Source organism: Haliotis asinina, chromosome 10 (genome assembly GCF_037392515.1).
Source record: "Haliotis asinina isolate JCU_RB_2024 chromosome 10, JCU_Hal_asi_v2, whole genome shotgun sequence".
Classification (NCBI taxonomy): domain Eukaryota; kingdom Metazoa; phylum Mollusca; class Gastropoda; order Lepetellida; family Haliotidae; genus Haliotis; species Haliotis asinina.
In genome coordinates, this window is record NC_090289.1 from 50,553,652 (window position 1) to 50,577,036 (window position 23,385).

At 43.0% G+C, this 23,385-nt stretch overlaps 3 protein-coding genes across 4 annotated transcripts; all 3 read left to right on the forward strand.

The window, feature by feature from the left end:
• Positions 1-6,477, forward strand: LOC137298097 (arylsulfatase B-like). The gene is made up of 8 exons (XM_067830174.1): positions 1-216; positions 1,480-1,636; positions 1,936-2,048; positions 2,785-2,904; positions 3,897-4,019; positions 4,761-4,890; positions 5,259-5,412; positions 5,728-6,477. The coding sequence occupies exons 1-8, from the start codon at positions 109-111 to the stop codon at positions 6,449-6,451; spliced, it is 1,629 nt and encodes a 542-aa protein (XP_067686275.1). The 5' UTR covers positions 1-108; the 3' UTR covers positions 6,452-6,477.
• Positions 6,478-6,982: 505 nt separating this feature from the next.
• Positions 6,983-14,194, forward strand: LOC137299168 (arylsulfatase B-like). Its single transcript, XM_067831721.1, has 8 exons — positions 6,983-7,233; positions 7,494-7,650; positions 8,519-8,631; positions 9,076-9,192; positions 10,904-11,026; positions 11,745-11,877; positions 12,809-12,962; positions 13,437-14,194. Exons 1-8 carry the CDS (start codon positions 7,141-7,143, stop codon positions 14,104-14,106), a joined length of 1,560 nt encoding a protein of 519 aa, XP_067687822.1. The 5' UTR covers positions 6,983-7,140; the 3' UTR covers positions 14,107-14,194.
• Positions 14,195-14,424: 230 nt separating this feature from the next.
• On the forward strand, positions 14,425-22,363 carry LOC137299171 (arylsulfatase B-like). Of its 2 annotated transcripts, none has more exons than XM_067831727.1 (9): positions 14,425-15,186; positions 16,165-16,328; positions 16,637-16,793; positions 17,671-17,783; positions 18,428-18,541; positions 19,115-19,237; positions 19,620-19,749; positions 20,460-20,613; positions 21,617-22,363. In XM_067831727.1, exons 2-9 carry the CDS (start codon positions 16,236-16,238, stop codon positions 22,284-22,286), a joined length of 1,554 nt encoding a protein of 517 aa, XP_067687828.1. In that variant the 5' UTR covers positions 14,425-15,186; positions 16,165-16,235; the 3' UTR covers positions 22,287-22,363. The 2 variants fall into 2 exon arrangements, with proteins under 2 accessions (XP_067687828.1, XP_067687827.1); XM_067831726.1 differs by lacking the exon at positions 14,425-15,186 and adding an exon at positions 15,842-16,074.
• Positions 22,364-23,385: the final 1,022 nt, after the last annotated feature.

Here is a 23,385-nt window from a genome sequence, read left to right on the forward strand (position 1 = left end):
GACAGATTTGGAAAGATATGAGCTTGAGGTCATGCCAGGGAGAAACGTTAAGTAATCCCTGTCCGAGAAATCACTACCAGGCCACAGGAACCTTACACGGCACCATACATGATGACGTGGTTTGAGGTGTTGTCCCTGTGTCTGCTAACAGTCATCCAGCATGTAGCACTACAATCAACGCGTCCTCATATCATTTTCATTGTCGCTGATGACATGGTAAGTGGAACGAGTGGGGTCGCCATGGTTTCAGAAACACCGCAAGGTCAGAGTGAGGAATACATGGAATCGGGTGTCGGCTCTGGTCCATGTCGTGACGATCTACCTACTGCTACACCAGTGTGTTAAACCCAGTGTGTAGTATTATTGTGTTTTCTGGTCAGCGAATTTTGTCAACAGTTGCAGTGATATGGGAGCAAGTGAAAAACTGTCACAAATCTGGGTCAACCAGTGATAAGTTTTTCTCATAGATCTTGAAGAGAACCTAGACATACATGTAGTCATTGAAAATGTATACATGTATGTTGGGGCACGTAAAGAATTGAAAAGGAGCCCTAGTGAGGTGGGAAACACTCAGAGAAAATCTAGACTTGCTTCATTGAGAACATTTGTATTACGATAATGGCACGGTGGAATGGAATCGAGCTCAATGGCCTGCAATGAAACTATCACATAGCGATAGTGAAACTCGTCCTTTATCTCCAATATAATGATGAATAGGGACTACAGACTAGGCCATCAGATATGATATCCAGGTCACCTGTCAAGGTTTGACATCACGTTGATACCAGACATGCTTGTCGTAATCTTGAATAAAATGAAACGTAAATGAGAATAGGTTATCAAAGTGACGTGGCCTTGGTCAGTGTAGACGTACCCCTAAGTCTGGATCATGTAGATGGATCATGTAGATGGATCATGTAGATGTAATCAAGGGATACACTTTCATATCGACTGTTCACTCAGTATTTGCAAAGCTTAAATTTCACATCTGACCGTCAGGGCCCGCAGGCTGTAATATGTACAGGCCCTGAATGAAATCAGCAGGAATGACATCAGCTTTCTGAAAATACATTGCCACATAATACATTACTGAAGGCCATGGTTGCAAATGTTTAAAACTGCCGGTCCGATACAGCGACAACTAGCGCTGGGCCTCCGGGTCGGCGGTTATCTCGAATGCTATACTCATGCAGCACTCAGTAAGCCTATGTACAATTTAATCCTTGAAAATTCACTTCATGACTTGTACTGTGTGTTATCCCCACTCTCCACCTGACCTCATCCGCCATTATGCTACTACTGGGTACCGCGGTTACTTTGATAACGTGTACGTATATAAGTTGCAACGTTGCTCAGGCAACAAACACGAAGTTGCCATAAATGAAGTCGTATATTTCGTTACGTATCTGGATCGGTTGTTGTTGTTGATGATGCTTTTGTTGTTGTTGTTGTTGTTGTTGATGCTGTTGTTGCTTCAAGGGGTGGCATGACACCAGCTTCCATGGATCGGAAATCAAAACTCCGTTCATCGATTCCCTGGCGTACAAAGGCATCATCCTGAACAACTACTACGTGTCCCCTATCTGCAGTCCTACCCGTACTGCCATACTTACTGGGAGGCACCCCATACATACAGGTGAGGGGGAGGGGCAGAGACAGTAACTACTGGGTGGGGGTGGAGGGGGGTGGGGTTGGGGTAGAGTACTTACTGGGAGGCACCCCCATACAACAGATAATAGTCAGATATACGAGTAATTTATCCCATTCAGGTATGTTTTCATATGGGTCAAAGATAAATGCCGTATCCGGAAGAAGAGTTTATACAAGATAAAAGCGATGGCGTTTTCCGTACTCGATCTGCTTTAACGTATCATTCAGTGAAACAAGAAAACTGCAGTATTCACTGAGACGTTAATCCCCCACATTCTGACACAGGCATGCAGCATGGCGTGATCATTGGTGCCTCTCCGTACGGCCTGTCTTTGAACGAGACCATCATGCCACAGTATCTGAAGGAGCTCGGGTACGCCACTCACATAGTGGGGAAGGTATGGGCGACGCATCGTCTCTACGGCGTTTGATGGATATAAACAATGATAATTGTGTGATTATTGTCTTAGGCAATGCATAAACCAATGACTGTCACTGCAGTTCCACATCATGATCTTTTAACATGTTGTCAAATTAATCTCAACCACTTTTAATACCATACTAGAAGCCTAAATCTGACAGTACTTTTTCATTTCCTTCGTTTTGTCGTTTAACGTCACTCTCAGTAATATTTCAGTTATATGGCGTCGGTCTGTAAATTATCAGTCTATGATGCGTGTCAACCAATCCCGTTAGTCAACTCTTTCGACAAGCCCTTTTGCTGAAGACCAGCAAACATTAGTGCGGACTAACACGATGACCAGGCAAAGGGTATCCCTGCTAAATCTTAGTCTGTGAATGTATACAATTTTGATAGTACCAAATAAACCCATTTAAATTGAAAAGGAGCCCCAGGGAGACCAGAGTTTGAACCTGGTGAAAAATAGACTTGCTTCATTTAAGGCTTTAGCAGGGAGGGCAAATAATATGGTTCAGGGACTGTGAAATAGACTGAGGGTATCCATAGAAACGGGACTACCGGCAACTGCTGTTTCGGAGGTAAGGGGTGTTTACCATGCCCCAGCGTGCAAGCAGAGACCATATAATAGATTATTATAATCTATTATATGGTCTCTGGTGCAAGTTAATGTCTCAATCTATTCACTGTAACAAAACGGTTTTTTACATGTGTAGTGGCACCTGGGTCATTATACAGAGAACCACACCCCCACTAGGAGAGGTTTCGATTCCTTCTTCGGCTTCTTCCTCGGCCACGAGGATTACTACGACCACTCCGCCGAGGACGGATGGGGGGTAATACCTACATCATATCTAATATATACTACTCGATGTTTGCTAGGGACAAGCCTATTATTTCAGCATACCCTGAAAGTTTGCCTCAATTGCAATGAAAGGGAAGTTGCTTTCAGTTTGAAAAGTCATACCAGCAACAGGTGGCATCCATAAGTATTACGTAATTTCTCATGTTGCATAATTAGCGTAATGGTGTTTGGGTGATTATTAAATATCCATCCTAAAACATCATCAAAGTCATGTTTCGTTTTTCCACAGGGTTTATCATCCTCGATATCTCTAGGGTATTCGTTCCGATAAGTCTCCACTATACCCTGGACGGATCTACGGATCGGCCCGATAATTATATTACCTCCCTTTGCTGGGTCCGCATTCTCACAGTAGACAATCAGCTAGGCCGCCGTGTCAACAAAGATAGCAGTCGCAACTGCGAAGGTTTGCTCGCCGTGCGACTCACAATTTGGCGTTTTCCGTACTCGATCTACTTTAACGTATCATTCAGTGAAACAAGAAAACTGCAGTATTCACTGAGACGTTAATCCCCCACATTCTGGGGGACTCACAATTTGGGGAAATCATACAGACAAATTTATAGGTTCGACACTTTTAAAATATATATGCATGAACCCCATCTACCTATTTCAGAGAACATCTGCATGGTTTGCCAAGTTTAATCGGTTAGATAATTTAAAAAGCGAAAGTGAATTGTGATTGGTTCAACTTCCCAGCGTAGACACCTGATTGGATAAAAAGCCAGCCCAGGGAGGTAATAAATTTATCGGGCTGAGCCGTAGATGCATCCAGGGTATAGTGGAGACTTTTCGGAACTTATACCCTGGAGATATCGATGATGAGGGTTCATATGCATTCATGCATTTATAGTTCTATTATTTTCTACCCTGACAGAAATATAAAGTTCATGGTCAGTGCAAATATTGTCATGAAATTTATCAAAAGGTTATTTTGTCAAATATTTTAAACTTTATCCCCAGGGATATTGGGGTTACGACTTCCGGCGGAACCAGGCAATAGAACGGGGTTATGGTGAAGTATACTCCACCGAGCTGTACACACAGGAAGCAAACGCGATTCTCCGACTCCACAATACATCACAGGTAGGACCATCAGGAAAGGATGTAACAGTGTTTTGTTTTTTTGTATACCTGTAGATTCTTCTTGTGCTTGTGTTGAACACTGGTAATTGCGAAGCATGCAAGTGTACCAACTCCGTCATAGTTATTGATTACATTATACCCCAGACCATTCTTGCATGGGCCGCGATGAAACCGAGTGGTTAATTGTGCTATTTCTGATATGGTCACAAAGCCAATACTTGATGTTTCGAGTCGCGATATTGCTTAAATGATGCTAAAAGAGGGGTAAAATCACCTGTTACATATTCACGTAGTATGGATGTGGTGGAATACAGCTATTGATAGATGCCTAATTTGCAGATGCAAAACGTCGCCTGTGTGATAGGAAAAGTGGAAAACATAGCATCTTTCAAAAAAGTATAACTGACCATACCAGTTACTACAGCAAAACTAAAGCCGGAATGTTTACTGTTGCTTTAAACATTTACTTCGAATTTGTGGCATATATTTTAAGAGCAGTGTTGTCGTATGTTGAGGTTCTTTTAGTCAGAGTGCCCGATAAGGTTATATACTCTAACAACACACCAGAAAATTAAGACTGGACGAACTAGCTTCTGACATTTTGAGCATTAATGTACTGTCAGATCAGTTGTATAGCCTGTTCTACATCTGTCACATTTCCTCATGTCTCATTTGAAAATCTCACAACGTTCGCTTCTCATTTCGTTTGGTAATCAATGATGTCAGTTCCGGTTTCTGTAGCCTCTTTTCCTGTGGCTGGCACACCAAGCAGTGCATGCTGGGAACTACAATGGCGATCCGGTCCAGGCACCTCAGAAATATGTCGAGAGATTCCCTGACATCGAAGACGTTCCAAGGAAGACCTTTGCTGGTAATTTTAGTCTACTGTGTTCAGAATATGAGTGACCGGCATTTTAACACAAAAATATATCAGAGGTAAGTTTAGGGGACTGATGTCGGGATTCTGAAGATAAATATGATATATGCCTGTCTGCAAACAAGGAGATACCGTTATTCTCGAAACGTTCGTAGCCCTAAGAATTCTTAACATTGATCGTAGCCAATGTGTTAAGAATGGACTTAAGAAGTTCGTAGGGCTACGAACGTTTCGAGAATAGTTAGCCTGTTTTCTATCCATCTATGTATAGTAACCTTATGATGCTTCGTTATTTATGGCGGAATACGAACCTTTATCAACAGGTTGCTTACGATGTTGTTTGACACACGGGGATGTTGCAGGCATGACGTCAGCACTGGATGATTCCGTCGCCAGCGTCTTCCAGACACTGGAGGAGACAGGGATGTTAAACAACTCCATCATCATCTTCACTACAGACAACGGCGGGCCCACCAACGGTTACGACAGGAGCGCTGCTTGTAACTGGCCACTCAGGTATTAAATATTGAGAACATGAGACATGGGTATAACGTTAAATACGCGTAACCTCATGGCCACATTGTGTTCTTCGCATCACCAAATGCTTCTCAAACTGGATGGGTCAGTGTGCAGGACACCTTATCCTCAGTAAAGTCTAATATCAACTCCTTGGATTTCTGTATTGCCAAAACCTTTGAATCTCAAAGCCTAACGAGGCTCCAGTTTATCAAAAGGATATAATTTCAGGGACGACTTTAAAACCAGCGAACATGATTGGGATGCTTGTCATTATGAAAGCTGACCATTCTTTGTCACATTCTCATTTTCCAGGGGCTGCAAGAACACCATGTGGGAAGGAGGGGTGCGGGGAAATGGCTTCATCTACAGCCCTCTACTTTCTACATCCGGGTATGTCCAGGAGAACATGATGCACATCACTGACTGGCTGCCAACTCTCTACCACGCAGCCGGAGGTGACGTCAACAAACTTAGGAACCAAGATGGCTACAATCTGTGGGAAATGTTGTCAACGAAAGGTCCGGCAGTGAGATATGAGATTATACACAACATCGATCCAACAGCAAACTTTTCAGCTATAAGAGTGGGCGAGTTCAAGCTGATAGATGGGCATATCTCGGGCGGTAAATATGACTCGTGGTATCCACCACCGGAAGCTGATGCAGTCGACATAAACCGGTTCCTCAGCGGCAACCCTGCCTCTGACAACATCGCTGTCGTCGGTCAGCCTATTGAAGTGAAATGCGGACCTAAACCGCTGGATGCTGAGTTCAACTGTAAACCCGAGGTAGCTCCATGCTTGTTCCACATTCCAAGCGATCCGTGTGAGTTCCACAACATTGCTGCGTCACATCCGGCGGAAGTGCAGGCTCTGTTGGACAGGATAGATGAGTATAGGAAAACGATGGTTCCGCCCTCCAACAAACCGATAGACCCCCGGGCCAATCCCGCCCTTCATGGTGGGGCATGGGGACCATGGCTGGCGGATGAACAAGGCTTGATCAGCATACCAAATATTATCGGCAGACATGTTTAATAATGATGAATAAAAATGTTTCTCTATCGTTGCGTTGTGTCATTTATTCAACGATACACTATTTACCAAATAGGTGTAAATGAGTGAATAAGCTTGGTTTTACGCTGCTTATAGCAATATTCTAGTAATATCATGGCGGGGGACACCAGAAATGGCTTGCACCAATGTGGGAATGGAATCAGGGTCTTCGACGTAACAAGTTAACCACTCGACTACCCCTTACCCCCTTGGTTACGCCCCTTGCCAGTAAAGAATATATCTGTCACTTCAGACACTTGTTTAGCATTGGAAAGTAATCTTACACCTGACTTTGAATGATGCATGACTTATTTTCATTTTCCCTGTGCAATAAACATTACTGCACACTAATGCGAACGTGGAATATATTATAAACAAGAATTGTGTTGTCTGATTCTTAAAGATCGTGACGTGTTGTGTCAGTATTATTCAGCGATGAACTTGAACACAATGACCATTGCACATGGTTTATATCTTATCAATGGCGGTCGTATCTTGGTCACGTGACGACAGGAAAAAAGTCGTATTTTAGATAATTTCAGTCGCGTTACTCAAGTCGCATCGTGCATCATTCCTGTAGGTAACCGTACGTTACTCTTTGTTTAGGGTTAAATGGTCTGAGATATTCTATCGTAGTCAAACGAAGCTTCTTCAGAATAATCAACTGGACAATGAAGCCGGCTTTGATTATTGTGCTACTGCTGGTGTGTGTGACGTCACAGGCAAAGCCCCCAAACATTATCTTCATTGTTGCTGATGATCTGGTAAGTATAATCAATAAGTGCAGGCTTGTTAATATACCTGTATTGCTGTTACGTAACATAAACCATCAATATTGTACGTTATCTTATGCTTGTTTAACAAAAACATGAATATTTCCTTTAATGAATGATAAATCTTTCGGACTGACGGTGGTTAGCGTTGTTTTATGGCAGGGACATGAACAGTTTATTACTCCTTATGTGTATATGTGTATCGGAGTTGTTTATAGGTACTAGGATAGTAAAGCATTCAATAATTCCAGGGCTGGGGTGACGTCAGCTTCCATGGTTCTAAGATCAGGACGCCCCATTTGGACAAGCTTGCATACAATGGCGTCATTCTCAACAACTACTACGTGTCTCCACTCTGTACCCCGACGAGAAGCGCCATCATGACAGGCAGACACCCTATACACACAGGTGAGATGAACACCCCAACACACAGGCAAGGGGACACACGGATGAGTCAGATATCCCATACACACAGGTGAGATGGACATATCCCACACACAGACTAGGGGGACACACGGGTGAGTCAGACATCCCATGCACACAGGTGAGATGGGCATCTCCCACACACAGGCTAGGTGGACACACGGGTGAGTCAGATATCCCATAAACACAGGTGAAATGGACATCCCCTACACACAGGATTGGGGACACAGGTTATGCACATTTTATACACACAGATAAGAACGACGGTCCCTTCCACGGGTGAGCGGAAACATATGAAACCTCGACCCAATAGACTAACGTGAGTGACGGCAGCCATTTTTCAGGTGAATAAGTGAGTAAATGTAGTTTTATATTGCTTTTAGCAATACTGATGCACTAGAAAATGGCTTCACGCGTTGAAGGGATTCGAACACTGGTCTTGGGCATGACGCTCATCGCATGACGCTTGTCTCCAGGGGCTGCATGTCGGAAAACCTTCACTAACTGCTGGATCAAGGTCCATGGTTCTTTGGATCTAGGAGTGAGTGAAAGATGAATGAGTGAGTTTAGTTTTACGCCGCTTTTATCAACATGCCAGCAATATCACGACTGGGACACCAGAAACACGTTCCACTCATTGTATCTATTTGGGGAATCGAACCCTGGTCCTCAGCTTGACTAGCGAACACTTTCACCACCAGGTTACCCGAACGCCCCAGTATGTGTCTGTCTCCATTCCCTGAGCCATGTTATTTTCAGTTTCACTGCGGTGGGTTTCATTTTCAATGTATAGTCTATTTTCTTTCTGTCAACGTTATATATTTCCAGAAACTAATCGTTAGTCTATGTGCAGGTCTGCAACACAAGGTTATCAAGGAGACTACCCCGTATGGCCTGTCTCTGAACGAGACCATCATGCCACAGTATCTCAACGAGCTGGGATACTCTTCCCACATCGTTGGTAAGGTGAGCTAAACACTGACCAGCTCAAGGACAGTGCTCCCACTGGTTGGTACCGTCAAAAATAATAATGTTTTTTTTTTTAAAAAATGGAAAGTTCAGTTAATTACATATTTCTGTTCAAACTATTACACTTGTCAACTGTAACAAAATTTTAGCACGGCAATCATTTTAATTACTTGATTCATTCCATGTCTAAACGCGAGTGGCTGCGATTATTTTGTCGTCAGGAACGACTAACGGGATCTGATAGGCAGACCTGTTTGATACATCGTATCACAATTGTGTAGATGTATGTCACTGAACTGTCTGGTTCAGACACGAACAGGCTCATAAAGGAACAGGGATTCAAGCGATTCCAGTGGTATGAGAGCGTGTGTGTAATCATGTGTTTCCTGTCATATACACATTCTAATACAACTTTACTCTACACTACAATGCATTTTTCAGTGGCACTTGGGCTTCTTCAAAAAGGATTACATTCCAACTATGCGCGGGTTCGATTCCCACTTTGGCTACTACACGGGGAAGGAAGACTACTTCGACCACACAAGCGAGGGTCCAGGGGTGAGTAGTAACTCTACACATGATGTGTTTTCTAACAGTTATTTAGGCCTACCAACGAGATCTGTTTTCAGATATGTAGAACTGTATATGTTACATCTGAGTACGAGTTGACAGCGACGAGTATCATCTCAGTTGTATATCATCGTTGTATGAGTACATCGTCACCTCGAACTCAATAGTGTTGACAGTCTACTCATACGAGGGGATGTCAATAAGGTTTGAGCCTTGCATAGAAAAACGCAAAATATTGGTTATTTTTCAACATAGTCCCCTTGTGAGTCAAGAAACTTGTTCCATCTTTTCTGCCAGTCGCTGATGCCATCTCTGTAGAAGGCGCCATTTTGGTCCTCAAACCAAGCCTCAGTAGCAGCAATAAGCTCATTATCATCCTGAAATCTACGACCACGCAAGGGTTTCTTGAGATTTAGGAGCAGATGGTAATCACTTGGTGCCAGGTCTGGAGAGTAGGGGGGATGCACTGGAATGTACTGGAGCATTGTCTTGATTTAGAAGAATAATACCACGTCTGACCTTGCCCCGGCGCTTCTCCTTGATTGACTGTCGCACTTGCCTCAACAAGTTAGCGTAATATTATCCATTCATTGTTCTTCCTTTTGTGAAGTAATCTACATTGTATGTGGATGACGCCTTTGCTATCCCAGAAGACTGTCGACATTACCTTCTGCACTGATCTGGAGGCTTTGAACTTTTTGGTCCTGGGAGAAGTGACATGTTTCCATTCCATGGATTCTTGTTTGCTCTCAGGATCATAGTGGTGGATCCAGGTTTCATCACTGGTTACTAGCCTAGAGTGAAAATCTTCTGGATTCTTGTTGTATCTGGTTAGCATGGAGTTGCTTATGGTGACCCTTGTTTGCTTCATGTCATCTGTAAGCATTCTTGGCACCCATCTTGCGCACACCTTAGACATGACGAGATGTTCGTGAAGAATTGTCTCGATGGATCCGTGTGAAATGCCTGTGGTCTCCTCTAACTCGTGGAGTGTGATTCGACGATTTTCCAGCACAAGTCTATGCACTCTGTCAATGTTTTCCTGACTAGTGCCTGTTGTTGGGCGACCTGGATGGGGGTCATCTTCAAGACTCTCTCTACCATGCTTAAATTCATTGACCTATCGTTTGATGGTAGCAGATGAAGGGGAAGACTTCCCATAAACTGCTGAAAGCCTTTCTTCAATGTTCTTCGCCGAGTTTCCTTCAAGAACTAAAAACATAATTACTGCTCTATACTCAATTTTATTCATTTTCACTGCCGCGAGGAGGGGTCTCTTTCTGTCAATGTGAGCTGTTCAATAACTTCTGAGAGTAGGATACCAAAACTTATATATCACATCAGCTACACCCCAAGGTTCAATGTCGTACCATAGGCTGTGACACCTGGGTATGAAAAATGCTCAAGTCTCAAAACTTATTGACATCCCCTCGTATTTATGTAGCCTCTGTAGTAGATATATCAGTTCAAAAGTAGGCAAATAAAGTACGCATTGCTATGTTTTTGAACACAGGTTAATTATTTAATTAGTAATCGTGTTTTTGAATACTTTGCAGATCGGATGGTCAAGCACTCTCATTTGGTTGAGTGGTGCCATCGGGTACCCGTGGTACAGGGTGTTACTCGTGCTTGTAGTCACAGGTTTATCTGTTCCATTATTTGATTAGCTGTTGAGAGAGTTGCTGGGGTTGTGTTTCAGGACATGTGGGGGCTGGACTTCCGCCGGAACCTGGACGTGGTGCATGATGATGATGAACAATACTCCACAACACTGTTTGCGTCAGAGGCCAGTGACGTCATTAAAGCTCATAACCAATCAAAGGTGTGTGCGGGAGGCTATCTGACGATATCAAGTAATAATTACTAAATTGTGGAAATGGTGTTCACGCATGCCATGTGTACCAGTCTGGTGTTTAAATCCTGTCTGTCCCATGTATACTAGTCTCGTGTTCCCATCCTGTCTGTCTCATGTGTACCAGTCTGATGTTCACATCCTGCCTGCCACATGCGTACCACGATGGTGTTCACATCCTGCCTGTCACATGTATACTAGACTGGTGTTCACACCCTCTGTCACATGTATACTAGTCTGGTGTTCCCATCCTGTCTGTCCCATGTATACTAGTCTGGTGTTCCCATCCTGTCTGTCACATGTGTACCAGTCTGGTGTTCCCATCCTGTCTGTCACATGTGTACCAGGGTTGTGTTCACATCATGTCTGTCACATGTATACTAGACTAGTGTTAACATCCTGCCTGTCACATGTGTACCAATCTGGTGTTCACATCCTGCCTGCCGCATACAACAGTATATGAATAAGGATATAAGGATGTAAAAAGCATATTCGGCGTATCCCTAACTTTGAAAGACGGGCTAATAGGATAAAAGAAGCGAAAATTATGAATATATAAAAATATTTTTCCACTTACTTTTATTTCATGTTTCTGAAGCACAGTCTCACAGTGATTGTGCACAGTCTATACTATTGCAGTGTAACTCAGTGTTCGCGTTTACAAGTCTGTTCTACTGTTCATGCGCAGGCGCTGTTCCTCTATCTTGCCTTCCAAGCAGTGCATGCTGGGAACTACGGAGGAGAAGATATTATTGCAGCACCACAGACATACATCGACAGATACAAAGATTTCAGTGACGTACCGAGGAGAATGTTTGCCGGTAAAATGTATTTTAATTTCTGTTATTCAAAGCCGACTACATATATATAGGTTAGTCTTCTGCCGGTGACAAGAGTGAGACAGCGGGTTACAGTAAATATCTAACATACATCTATAGCATGTACGAACAGTTTCCTGAAATCGTGACGTATCGAGGAAAATGTTTGGTGATAAAAAGTATATTTAAGTTTTAGAAAGGTCAGAAAGCTTTTCACCGATTTACTGTGCAAATCAACGCGTTTGATGCTAAAGTTGACGTAATGTAGTAGATTTGACCGATTTCCATGCCAACGGACCTCAGGCATCTTGTTCTGAACATTGCAAGACACGGGTCTTGCCTCCGATGATCTCACAACTTCAACAGTTGTCATATTCCCTTGAAGATCAGCGATAGAAACGATCGTGCTGGTGGTAAGAGCGGGTTCATTAACAATCCTTGCAATCACGTCCCAGTTTTGTAGATGCTCATGATTTCAGTTACTGGATTGTCTGGTCCAGACCGGTCCAGACTGCATTATACTAACTGGAATAGTGATGATTTTTGCGTTTTAAACAAGCTCGCAGCAACAAGAAGACGCCAGTCTTGACCATTGCGTAACGTGTTAATGCGCCTCCACGATAACGAGAATAGGCTAACCTTGTACATTCCATTCGGTGCGACTTTCTGAATAGACTGTGGTATTTAGAAAGTGATCAAATGTAAGACATGTTATATTTAGGATTGCACTTTGTCAGTAAAGTACAGATTCTAGTACTTTAATGTTGCATTCGGGATTTGAATCCATACCATGAGATTGAGGCACATAATCACTAGCTAACCCAACATCTTACAGAGAAAGTGTAATCCCTCACATTAAATGTGCGATCTTTGTAAGAACTCGTGTCCGCATTGCCCGTTCTTCCTTGTAATGTTTATACTGTGATTGCTTCAGGCATGGTGTCGGCACTGGATGAAGCCGTGGGTAACGTCACGGCGACGTTGCAGCAGACGGGGATGATGAATAACACCATCATCGTCTTTACCACCGACAACGGCGGTCCTACCAATGGGTTTGACCACAATGCCGCAAGCAACTGGCCGCTTAGGTATGTGTATCAACGTTTGTCAAAGCTTTCTGAACAAGAACACGCTTCAGTGACAACAGTATGGTGCTCGGTTCGTCAACAGTTCTGCCACGTGCAGATATGCAGTACATTCTACATCCCATCTAGTCAAGAATAATTTATTTGTGGTCAATGGGCACCACATTACTGGGGGCACCGCATCACTGAGATTAACGCGATATAGTGTATGGAGTCATTGTATAACAGTTTAGTTATAATCATGTGAAAGATTCGTGGCCCCTGTGACTACTATTCAGTAATACATAGTATTCCTTCTGAGTGCATGTGTCACTTAAATCAGGGGGAAGAGTTTTCTGGTTTATACTGATCCAAATATAATTTCTTTTTTTTTTGAAATGATACAGTGTCATCATAAAGTGACGGCAGGTATCACATTTACGACGTTCTTTCAAGGTTTCTGATCTGACGTACTGTTAGTTCTGCGTATTTCCCCAGAGGCTGCAAAGCCACGGTATGGGAAGGGGGAGTGAGGGGAAATGGCTTCGTCTACAGCCCTCTACTTTCTACATCCGGGTACGTCCAGGAGAACATGATGCACATCACTGATTGGCTGCCAACCCTCTACCACGCTGCCGGTGGTGACGTCAACAAGCTCAGGAACCAAGATGGCTACAATCTGTGGGAAATGTTGTCGAACAATGGTGCTGGTGTTAGAAATGAAATCTTACATAACATTGATCCCATACAGAACTTTTCATCGATTAGAGTTGGGGAGTATAAACTTGTTATGGGAGATATCTCAGGAGGTAAAGACGATTCTTGGTACCCGCCACCAGAAGGAAAGGACACCAAGATTAAACAAACCTCTGGAAGTGAATTCGTGAAAGTACTCTATAAGCATAACCATCCAGTGCAAGTTAATTGCGGCAAGAAACCGGCTGATGCCGAAACGAACTGTCAACCGGAAGTGTCGCCATGTTTGTTTCACATTCCCAGCGACCCGTGCGAATTCCACAACATAGCTTCCACGAACCCAGACCAGGTTCAGTCGTTGCTGGCCAGACTTGAAGAGTACAGGGAAACCATGGTCCCTCCTGCCAACAAAGATCCTGATCCTAGGGCCGACCCCCGACTCCACGGGGGTGCGTGGACATGGTGGCTCTAAGGCACTCTAACGGACACAAGTTATAGCTTCAATCCAAACTCGTGAAATACCTTATGAAAAAGATGATATTAAATATGTTTTTATCGAACCTGTGAATGGGTGATTTCTTATGATGATTTTAAGTCATAATTAATGTAAATAATGTACGTATGAAAAAGACCTCCCTTGGTGTTAAATGTAAGTTTAATGAGTGAGTGATATTAGGTGCACACCACAGTTAAAAATATTCCGAACATTTCAGCTATATGGCGGCGGTCTGAAAATTATCGTGTCTGGACCAGACAATCCAGTGATCAACACCATGAGCATCGATCTGCGCAACTGGGAACCGATGACATGTGTCAACCAAGCTATCGAGCCTGACACCCGATCCTGTTATTGGCCTCTAGTGACAAGCAAAGTCGCCCTTTGTGGCAAGCATGGATTGCTGAAGACCTATTCTATCCAGGATCGTCAAGGGTTATAATTTTAATCGTAGCTGAACCTTTTTATGATTATTCTAAATTGTGGCATATTTTATATAAATGATGATATTTTGTTCGTGCCTGAAAATTTATAAATGCTAGCAGATCTGCTGGCAGACATGGGTAAAGTCAGATTCTCGTGACGTTTGGCATACACTGAATAGAAAGGTGTATGAAATATCCAAGAGCCCAGATCAGGTTCAGTCGTTGCTGGCCAGACTTGAAGAGTACAGCAAAAACCATGATCCCAAGGCCGACCCCCGACTCCACGGGGTGCGTGGACATGGTGGCTCTAAGACACTGTAGTGGACTAAAGTTTCAGATTCAAATCGCTTTAGTAACGCATGTAAAATCAGAAGCATATGTATGAAGAGGGCCTTTGTTGTGTGCTGGCTATAACTTTAACCGTAGCTGAACCTTTTTTTATTATGATTTTAAATTGGGATATATTTTATATAAATGATGTTTTGTTCGTTCCTGAAAATGTACAAATAGCAGGTTTGCTGGGAGACATGGGTGATGTCAGATTCTCATGACTTTGGGCCTTTAATGAACTCTCCCTAAACTTTAGATGACGGCCTTCCTAAGACATGGTTACGCAACTGGTACAATCATTGTAAGTATTCCTCCTTTTGAAATAATCTATGTTCTTTTAATAAGGTTAAATTAGAAAAATGCCATTAGAATGAATAATTAACTGCGTTTTCAGTTACAAAACCTATATGATTGTGATCAGGAGCATACCACCAAACTTAACATGACCCACAAGCTCAACACGTGATTTGGGGGTGAAACACGTATGGCTTGATTGAAGAGCAAGTGAAAACTGTCGGAGTGTCCCGTTTTCGTTGAGGTTTTTAGCGTCGTGAATGTCACCCCTTGAATATTTTATGTAATGAGTGTTGAGGTAGTCTTTTCTAAACTATTCAATTCTTCGCCGGTTTCGTTCAAATTTCAAATGTCTTAATTATAACATATTAAAACAATACACTCTGCCACAAATCTAGATTTTATAGTTCATATTTTAGATTTTTTGTCCATTGATTCGAACTCCTGTGCCTGAAAGCGTCAACGCCTGCACTGCTCACGGCGCGAAGAAGGCTTGTTTGTTCTAATCATCAGCCTTCATGGTAGACTTGCAAAAGACTTTAAGGGAAAAAATTAATAGTTTAAATGATAATTCATCAAAGTATAATAAATAACAGACCCGGCTCCTTATATTATATAGTGTCTGCCTATCTAGACTTGCCTCTTTAAAAGATACAGTTACCATACATCCTTGCGCTCAGCATTCAGTACAGCCTTGGAGCAAAACTACCCTCGTGACTGAATGCGTTGTAGTCGACTTGCATTCGTAACGGTTGTTGGCCAGGACATAAAGTAAGTTATCGCCGCATTATCAGACGGACACTGAAGCAAAGATCGCTTTGTTGACAAGCTGACGCTGTGTCTTTTACCAGACGTGTCTTGATCATGTGACGAGGTGAAAAAGATCGAATTACAGGTAATTGGTTACGCTCTTCCTTAACGTCATCAAGCTTTAGTCAAATTTCGTAACTTTTCCATGGTAACCATAAGATATTGTTTGTTATAGATAGCACGGTACGACACTGACTATATTTTATTGTGGTCAAGCGAATATTACACGTGGCTCTCCAGCGGAAAATGAAGCCTGTGTTTATCATTGTGCCGCTGGTCCTGTGTGTGACGTCACAGGCGAAGCCTCCAAACATTATCTTCATTGTAGCGGATGACCTGGTATGTATAATCAATATCAGCAGGTTGAAAAGTATGTCTACAACCCGTGACTGACGTTCATGTTATATTCAACACCGAGTGATCGATTTTTCTCTTACAGGAAGGTGATCATTAACATGAAACTTATATTCTGTCATACGAAGGGAAATAATAAATGAGTTATAGAATGTCTACTAACGTTAGCCCTATGTCGTAACTATAGATGAAGGATTTGGATAATTTAAACATCAGTGGTCTTTAATGATCAGAGGAGTAAAATTACCATCTTGCTTTCTTGCTAAACACAAAATAGCCCACAATAATTCCAGGGCTGGGGTGACGTCAGCTTCCATGGTTCTAAGATCAGGACGCCCCATTTGGACAAACTTGCCTATAATGGCATCCTCCTCAACAACTACTACGTGTCACCTATTTGTACCCCGACTAGAAGCGCCATCATGACCGGCAGACACCCCATACACACAGGTGAGATGGACACCCCAACACACAGATGAGATAGACACCCCATACACACAGGTGAGATGGACACCCCAACACACAGATGAGATAGACACCCCATACACACAGGTGAGATGGACACCCCAACACACAGCTAAAGATAGACACCCCCCACACACGGGTGATGAGCCTCTCATTTTCACAGGTGAAGATAGACACCCATACGCGCAGGTGAGACACCCCATACGCACTGGTGAGATGGACACCCCGTTCACACAGGTGAGATGGACACCCCAACACACAGATGAGATAGACACCCCATACACACAGGTGAGATGGACACCCCAACACACAGCTAAAGATAGACACCCCCCACACACGGGTGATGAGCCTCTCATTTTCACAGGTGAAGATAGACACCCATACGCGCAGGTGAGACACCCCATACGCACTGGTGAAACAGACACCCCATCTACACTGGTGAGATAAACATCCTATATACACAGATGAGATAGGCACCCCATACAGACAAATGCACGAACCCGGCCCAAGATGTGGAATGTTAAGACATAACCTGCCAAGAAACAAAGAGAAAGTACCAAAGTTACTGGTAAGTGCTATCCCCGACTTGTAGCATTCACAAAGGCAGATAATCCGTAATACAGAGATTCCGTTATACTATTTCCATCCATTACCTATGACAAAACTATAAGAAAACCTGTGATGCAAAATCGGCATCACCAAAGATAAAGGTAAAGATTTTACGTCGCATCAATCACCGTCCAACCAAGATATCATCGACACAACTCAAAGTTACGAACTGTTGTTTTTGATTTCACCACTGACTCCCTTGACGGTTTTGTTGAGACGGTAGCTTTACTGATCATATGTGTTGTATCTGCAGGTCTTCAACACGGGGTGATAGGCGGGTCTACTCCGTATGGCCTGTCTCTGAACGAGACCATCATGCCACAGTATCTCAACGAGCTGGGATACTCTTCCCACATCGTTGGCAAGGTGAGCTAAATAAACACTGATTAGCATTAGGGCAGTGATACCATTGGTCGATGCAGTCAGGGCAAATAGCGGTGTGATAAAAAAGGTCAAAGTCAGTCAAATTTAGCTATTTTAATTTACGTTTGAAGATTTGAAGATTGGTAAGGTGAGCTAAACACTGACTAGTACAAGGGCAGTGATACCATTCGTTGGTACTGTCAGGGCGTAAATGTGTTGCCATACACGAGGTTCAAGGTCAGTCAAATTTAGATATTTGATATCAGCTTGAGGGTCCGAGCACGGAGTGAATACTGAAAACAGAGTGATATTTCATGTTTTGCTGTAGGTGTGTTAGCTGAGAGGTTAATGATTTGTGAGTCAATGACATGTATCCTCGAATGTACAAAGAGGTAAATCCCCAGACAAACTTCTGGTGATTGTTGTAAGGGGCGACTAAGGTTCAGATCGCAGACTTTGGTGGTCTGGTAGATTGGACGCTCTCTGAGTCTTCCACTGCTGGTCTAGACAGTTTGAGATACAGGACATTAAGCAATGAATGTGTGCTGCCTTTAACAACAAGGCTCCACGTGAAATATTGACAAATGCCATGATGTATTCCCCTGTGTACATACAGTCTAACCAGTACTCCACAATGTTTGTTGCAGTGGCACTTGGGCTTCTTCACCCAAAACCACGTTCCAACTATGCGCGGGTTCGAATCCCACTTTGGGTACTACACGGGGAAGGAAGACTACTTTGACCACACAAGCATTTCGAGGGTTTGTTCTCAGGGTTGCGTTTTTCATATCTTCTTACTGCTGATGCGCACAGGAGAATCAGTCTCTGTGACTGGCCCATTATTTCAAAAATACCCGGGTGCTTAATTACCACATTTCCTCTAATAAGCGCCTTATCTCAAATAAGCACTGGGTGTGCCACATGTTTACAAGGGAGTTTGCAAATAACTTACCAATGGAGAATATATATTTATTTCCGTTGAAACCTTAACCGCCAGGTCTCTAATAAGCGCCGGCGGAAAGCCTCTCCTAATGAGCTCTGGGTTTGAGAGTTTTGCTGGATTATAAGCGCCTAGGCTCTTATTAGTACGGTATTTATAGACCCCTGCAATAAGCTGAAAGCCGTTGTGTACGTAACTTGCTAAATCTCTCATGGGCTTTTGTATACAGTATTTTCTAAAGCAAAAAGTGCCCACTTATGATGTAATGTATGCAGCACTTCCAATCAATGCCATGTGGCGATTACTCTCAAGTTTCATTTGTTTCAGATTTCGGATGAATTTTCAGCATTAACATTTGGTCTGAATTGTTTCTGTCACTGTGCCTGTGTTTCAGAACATGTGGGGGCTGGACTTCCGCCGGAACCTGGACTTGGTGCGTAATGATGATGAGGAGTATTCCACAACACTGTTTGCATCAGAGGCCAGTGACGTCATAAAGGCTCATAACCAGTCCAAGGTGGGGACGGATTTATAATGTGAGAGACTATGTTAGCCTTGAATAGATGAAGCATAATACTACACAGTAGAAGACGATGAAGTAAACACTGACAAGCATACAATATACATAATATTTTTCAGAATTGATTTTACTTCATACATGAACAGTACAATCTCGACAATGAATTTGATCAGTGGCACCGGGTGTTCACGCACACCATGCATACCTGTCTGATGTTACTTCCTGTCTGTCAAAAAGAGGAGGGCATCATAAGTATTATACAATACGCCAAGCTTGCAGTTGGTGGTTGATATAAGACATCATAAAAGCAGTGAAGATGGTACTATTTATATCATGTATACCAGTCAGTTTTATTACTCCATGTCTGTTGTATGCGCAGCCGCTGTTCCTGTATCTGGCCTTTCAAGCAGTGCATTCTGGGAATCCCAGCGGAGACTCCATTCAAGCACCACAGAAATATGTTGACAGATTCCCAGACATTAAGGATACACAGAGGAAACTCTTTGCTGGTAAAATATCACTTTTTGTTGTACTTCTAACAGTGTTCATATATTGTGGTAACAATTGGGTTAAAGGGTTAAGGTCAGTACAAGGCAGATTGCACTTATCGTTCGAGTGTAGGTTTTGGTAAAGAAGTACTTACTTGGCCAATAACAATTAGCCTCGTGAAGACGTTGTCAGTTTTTGGATCATGGTTTGTGTTTAGGACAAAAAACTGATATGTTTATGAGATGTTTTATAGTTATTTTGGGGTATAGAATGATAGCGAAAGTTTTTTTTATTGAGTGAGTGAGTGAATTTAGTTTTACGCCGCAATATTCCAGCTATATGGCGGAGGTCAGTAAATAATCGAGTCTGGACCAGATAATCCAGTGATCCACAACATGAGCATCGATCTGCACAATTGGGAACCGATGAAATGTGTCATCCAAGTCAGCGAGTCTGACCACCGGCTCCTGTTAGTCGCCTCTTACGACAAGCATAGTTGCTGAAGGCCTATTCTACCCCTTCACGGGTCGTTTTTTATTGTGTCGGACAAAAAAAAGCGAATACACATGTAGCAACGACAGGGTCAACTACGGCGTCATTCTTATAGCCTGACGGCGCTAGTCTACTGGGCCTTCTTCAAGTTCATTAATAAGATGTCCATCATGGACGTTATTAACGGGGATACCAATGATTGAAGAATATCTATTCATGTACTAACTGGTTGCTTCAGGAGTGGTGTCGGCGCTGGATGAAGCTGTTGGTAACGTGACGACGACGTTGCAGCAGACGGGGATGCTGAACAACTCCATCATCGTCTTCACGACCGACAACGGCGGACCAACCAATGGCTACGACCACAATGCGGCATGCAACTGGCCGCTTAGGTGTGTTGCAACTTTTTTAGTTCGTAGCCCGTCACGTTCATTTGAGATCGGTCATGATATTTACTTTCTTTCGAGACGTATTAGTGACAGTGGTGTCACACATTTATGTGAGAAGTTATCTGATATTTAGATCATTCTGCTTTATTTTCAAATCCGTATATATATATGGTCGCGAATGTGTGGGCATGTGAGTGCCAAAGAAACAGTGTAAGAAAGTAGCACATGACAGACACACACAAACATGCGCACACGATAACGCGTCATTTCACCCCAGCACAGTTTTACCCGAGGCTGTTTCACCCGGGTTGTTTCACCCCATACAGTTTCATGCCATTTAGAGATTGTTTCCTGGTTTGAAAGTGGGACGAAAGGATCCGGTTTAAACGAGGGCGCATACTGGTCTGACGAAATTAGATAACAAACCTCGATATCTCATACTATAGAGATGTAGAAGAAAGTTATTTGTGACAGATAAACAAAACTGATATGAAAGCGTATCGGTTATTCTTTATCTTCTTTTGAGTAGTATAGTACTCGAGTGGGGTTGCAAAGAACATTTACATTCAGATTCATGCGGAGGCGTATTGGAAGGGAACATAGTACGTGATCTAGACGGTCATAAAACATACTTTCTTTGCTGTGGAAACATCGACAGGCGCGTGGGTTAGATCGCTGACGTTGTGTGCAGGAAATTTCAAGCATCACCTTTGGAGCATGGGCAGAGACCATATAATATTATATGGTCTCTGGCATGGGTTAGAATCACAGATGCAACTCAACCAGATTTTATGTTTAACTGACAAAATGTTATCCCAAACGAAACATTCGTTACATTTGCCTTTTATGTTTCTGTAACAAACGTATTATTTATGGTTTGAAGAGTTTAGACGACTAGGATTCAAATGTTTAATCATTAAGTTGGTGATTTTAGTGATTAAACATTAAATTCTCGTGGTCTAATCTGTACCAATACGCTGTCACGTATGTCTATGTATTTCACCAGGGGCTGCAAGAACACCATGTGGGAAGGAGGGGTGCGGGGAAATGGTTTCATCTACAGCCCTCTACTTTCTACATCCGGGTACGTCCAGGAGAACATGATGCACATCACTGATTGGCTGCCAACTCTCTACCACGCTGCAGGAGGTGACGTCAGCAAGCTCAGGAACCAAGATGGCTACAATCTGTGGGATATGTTATCTAACAATGGTGCTGGTGTTAGAAACGAAATCTTACATAAAATTGATCCCATACAGAACTTTTCATCGATTAGAGTTGGGGAGTATAAACTTGTTATGGGAGATATCTCAGGAGGTAAAGATGATTCTTGGTACCCGCCACCAGAAGGAAAGGACACCAAGATCAAACAAACCTCTGGAAGTGAATTCGTGAAAGTGTTTAATACAAACGATAGTCCAGTGAACGTCAATTGCGGCAAGAAACCGGTGGATGCCGAAACGAACTGTCAACCGGAAGTGTCGCCATGTTTGTTTCACATTCCCAGCGACCCGTGCGAATTCCACAACATAGCTTCCACGAACCCAGACCAGGTTCAGTCGTTGCTGGCCAGACTTGAAGAGTACAGGAAAACCATGGTCCCTCCTGCCAACAAAGACCCTGATCCTAGGGCCGACCCCCGACTTCACGGGGGTGCGTGGACATGGTGGCTCTAAGACACTGTAATGGACACAAATTTCAGATTCAATCGCTCGAAGAAAACCTGTAAAATGTAAATAGTGTATGTATCAAATGGCCTTTGTTGGTGTTTAATTGTGATATATTTAATGTCAATGATGATATTTAGCTCGTACCTTAACATTTATAAATGGAAGACTTGCTGGGAGACATAGGTGATGTCAGATTCTCATGACTTTAGCCATACACTTACCAGAAACACCCAAGAGCAGTGCGTGTATGCCTTTAGAACGAGTTTCTGACCGGTTGTTTTACTGTTGAAATTAAAATGAGTGAGTGAGTGAGTTTGGTTTTACACCGCTTTTAGCAATATTTCAGCGATATCACGGCGGGGGACACCAGAAAATGGGCCTCACACATTGTACCCATATGGGGAATCGAACCCGGGTCTTCGGCGTGACGAGCGAACGCTTTAACCATAGGCTACCCCACCGCCCCTGGAAATTAAAATGTCTGATATTGACATGTTTTATTCTATGTTTCAGTGGCAGATGTTAATGTTTTGGTATGAATATGTTCATCAAGAAGTTTTGCATAAAAAGAGCCGCTAATTCAAGAGCTTAGTTTTATTGGAAGCTTGACCTTACGAGACCACGGACAAAAGGATCTCCACAACGAACACAGTTGTAGATCTATGCCTTTGGATGAAAAAGTGGATGAAAAAGGACCTGCCTTTATTTGTTACGCCGAAGTTCAATTCCATTGGTACAATGTGTGAAGCCTGTTTCTGGTGTCCCCACCCCCCTCCCTAATAGTGCTAGAATTTTGCTTAAAGAGTTGTAAAACCATACTCACTCACATTAGTTACTCGAAAGTAATGGGTTCAATAGTACAGTGGTGATATTTACGACTACCTGTGGGTATGTGTGTGGGTCAGCCAAACCCAGTCCAGCATACATACAGTGTGGAAGATAAGTTGCAGGAATGTTCTAGTGTTCTAGCACCAGTCTCAACACCGTTGTGAGAAGCTGCATTGCAGCCATTTGTATCATACGGGAAGTCCTTACGGACTGATCCTCCCTGGTGGTGGCTAGTTCGCATCCGTAGATCCGGCGGTCTCTGAACGGGTTCGTAATA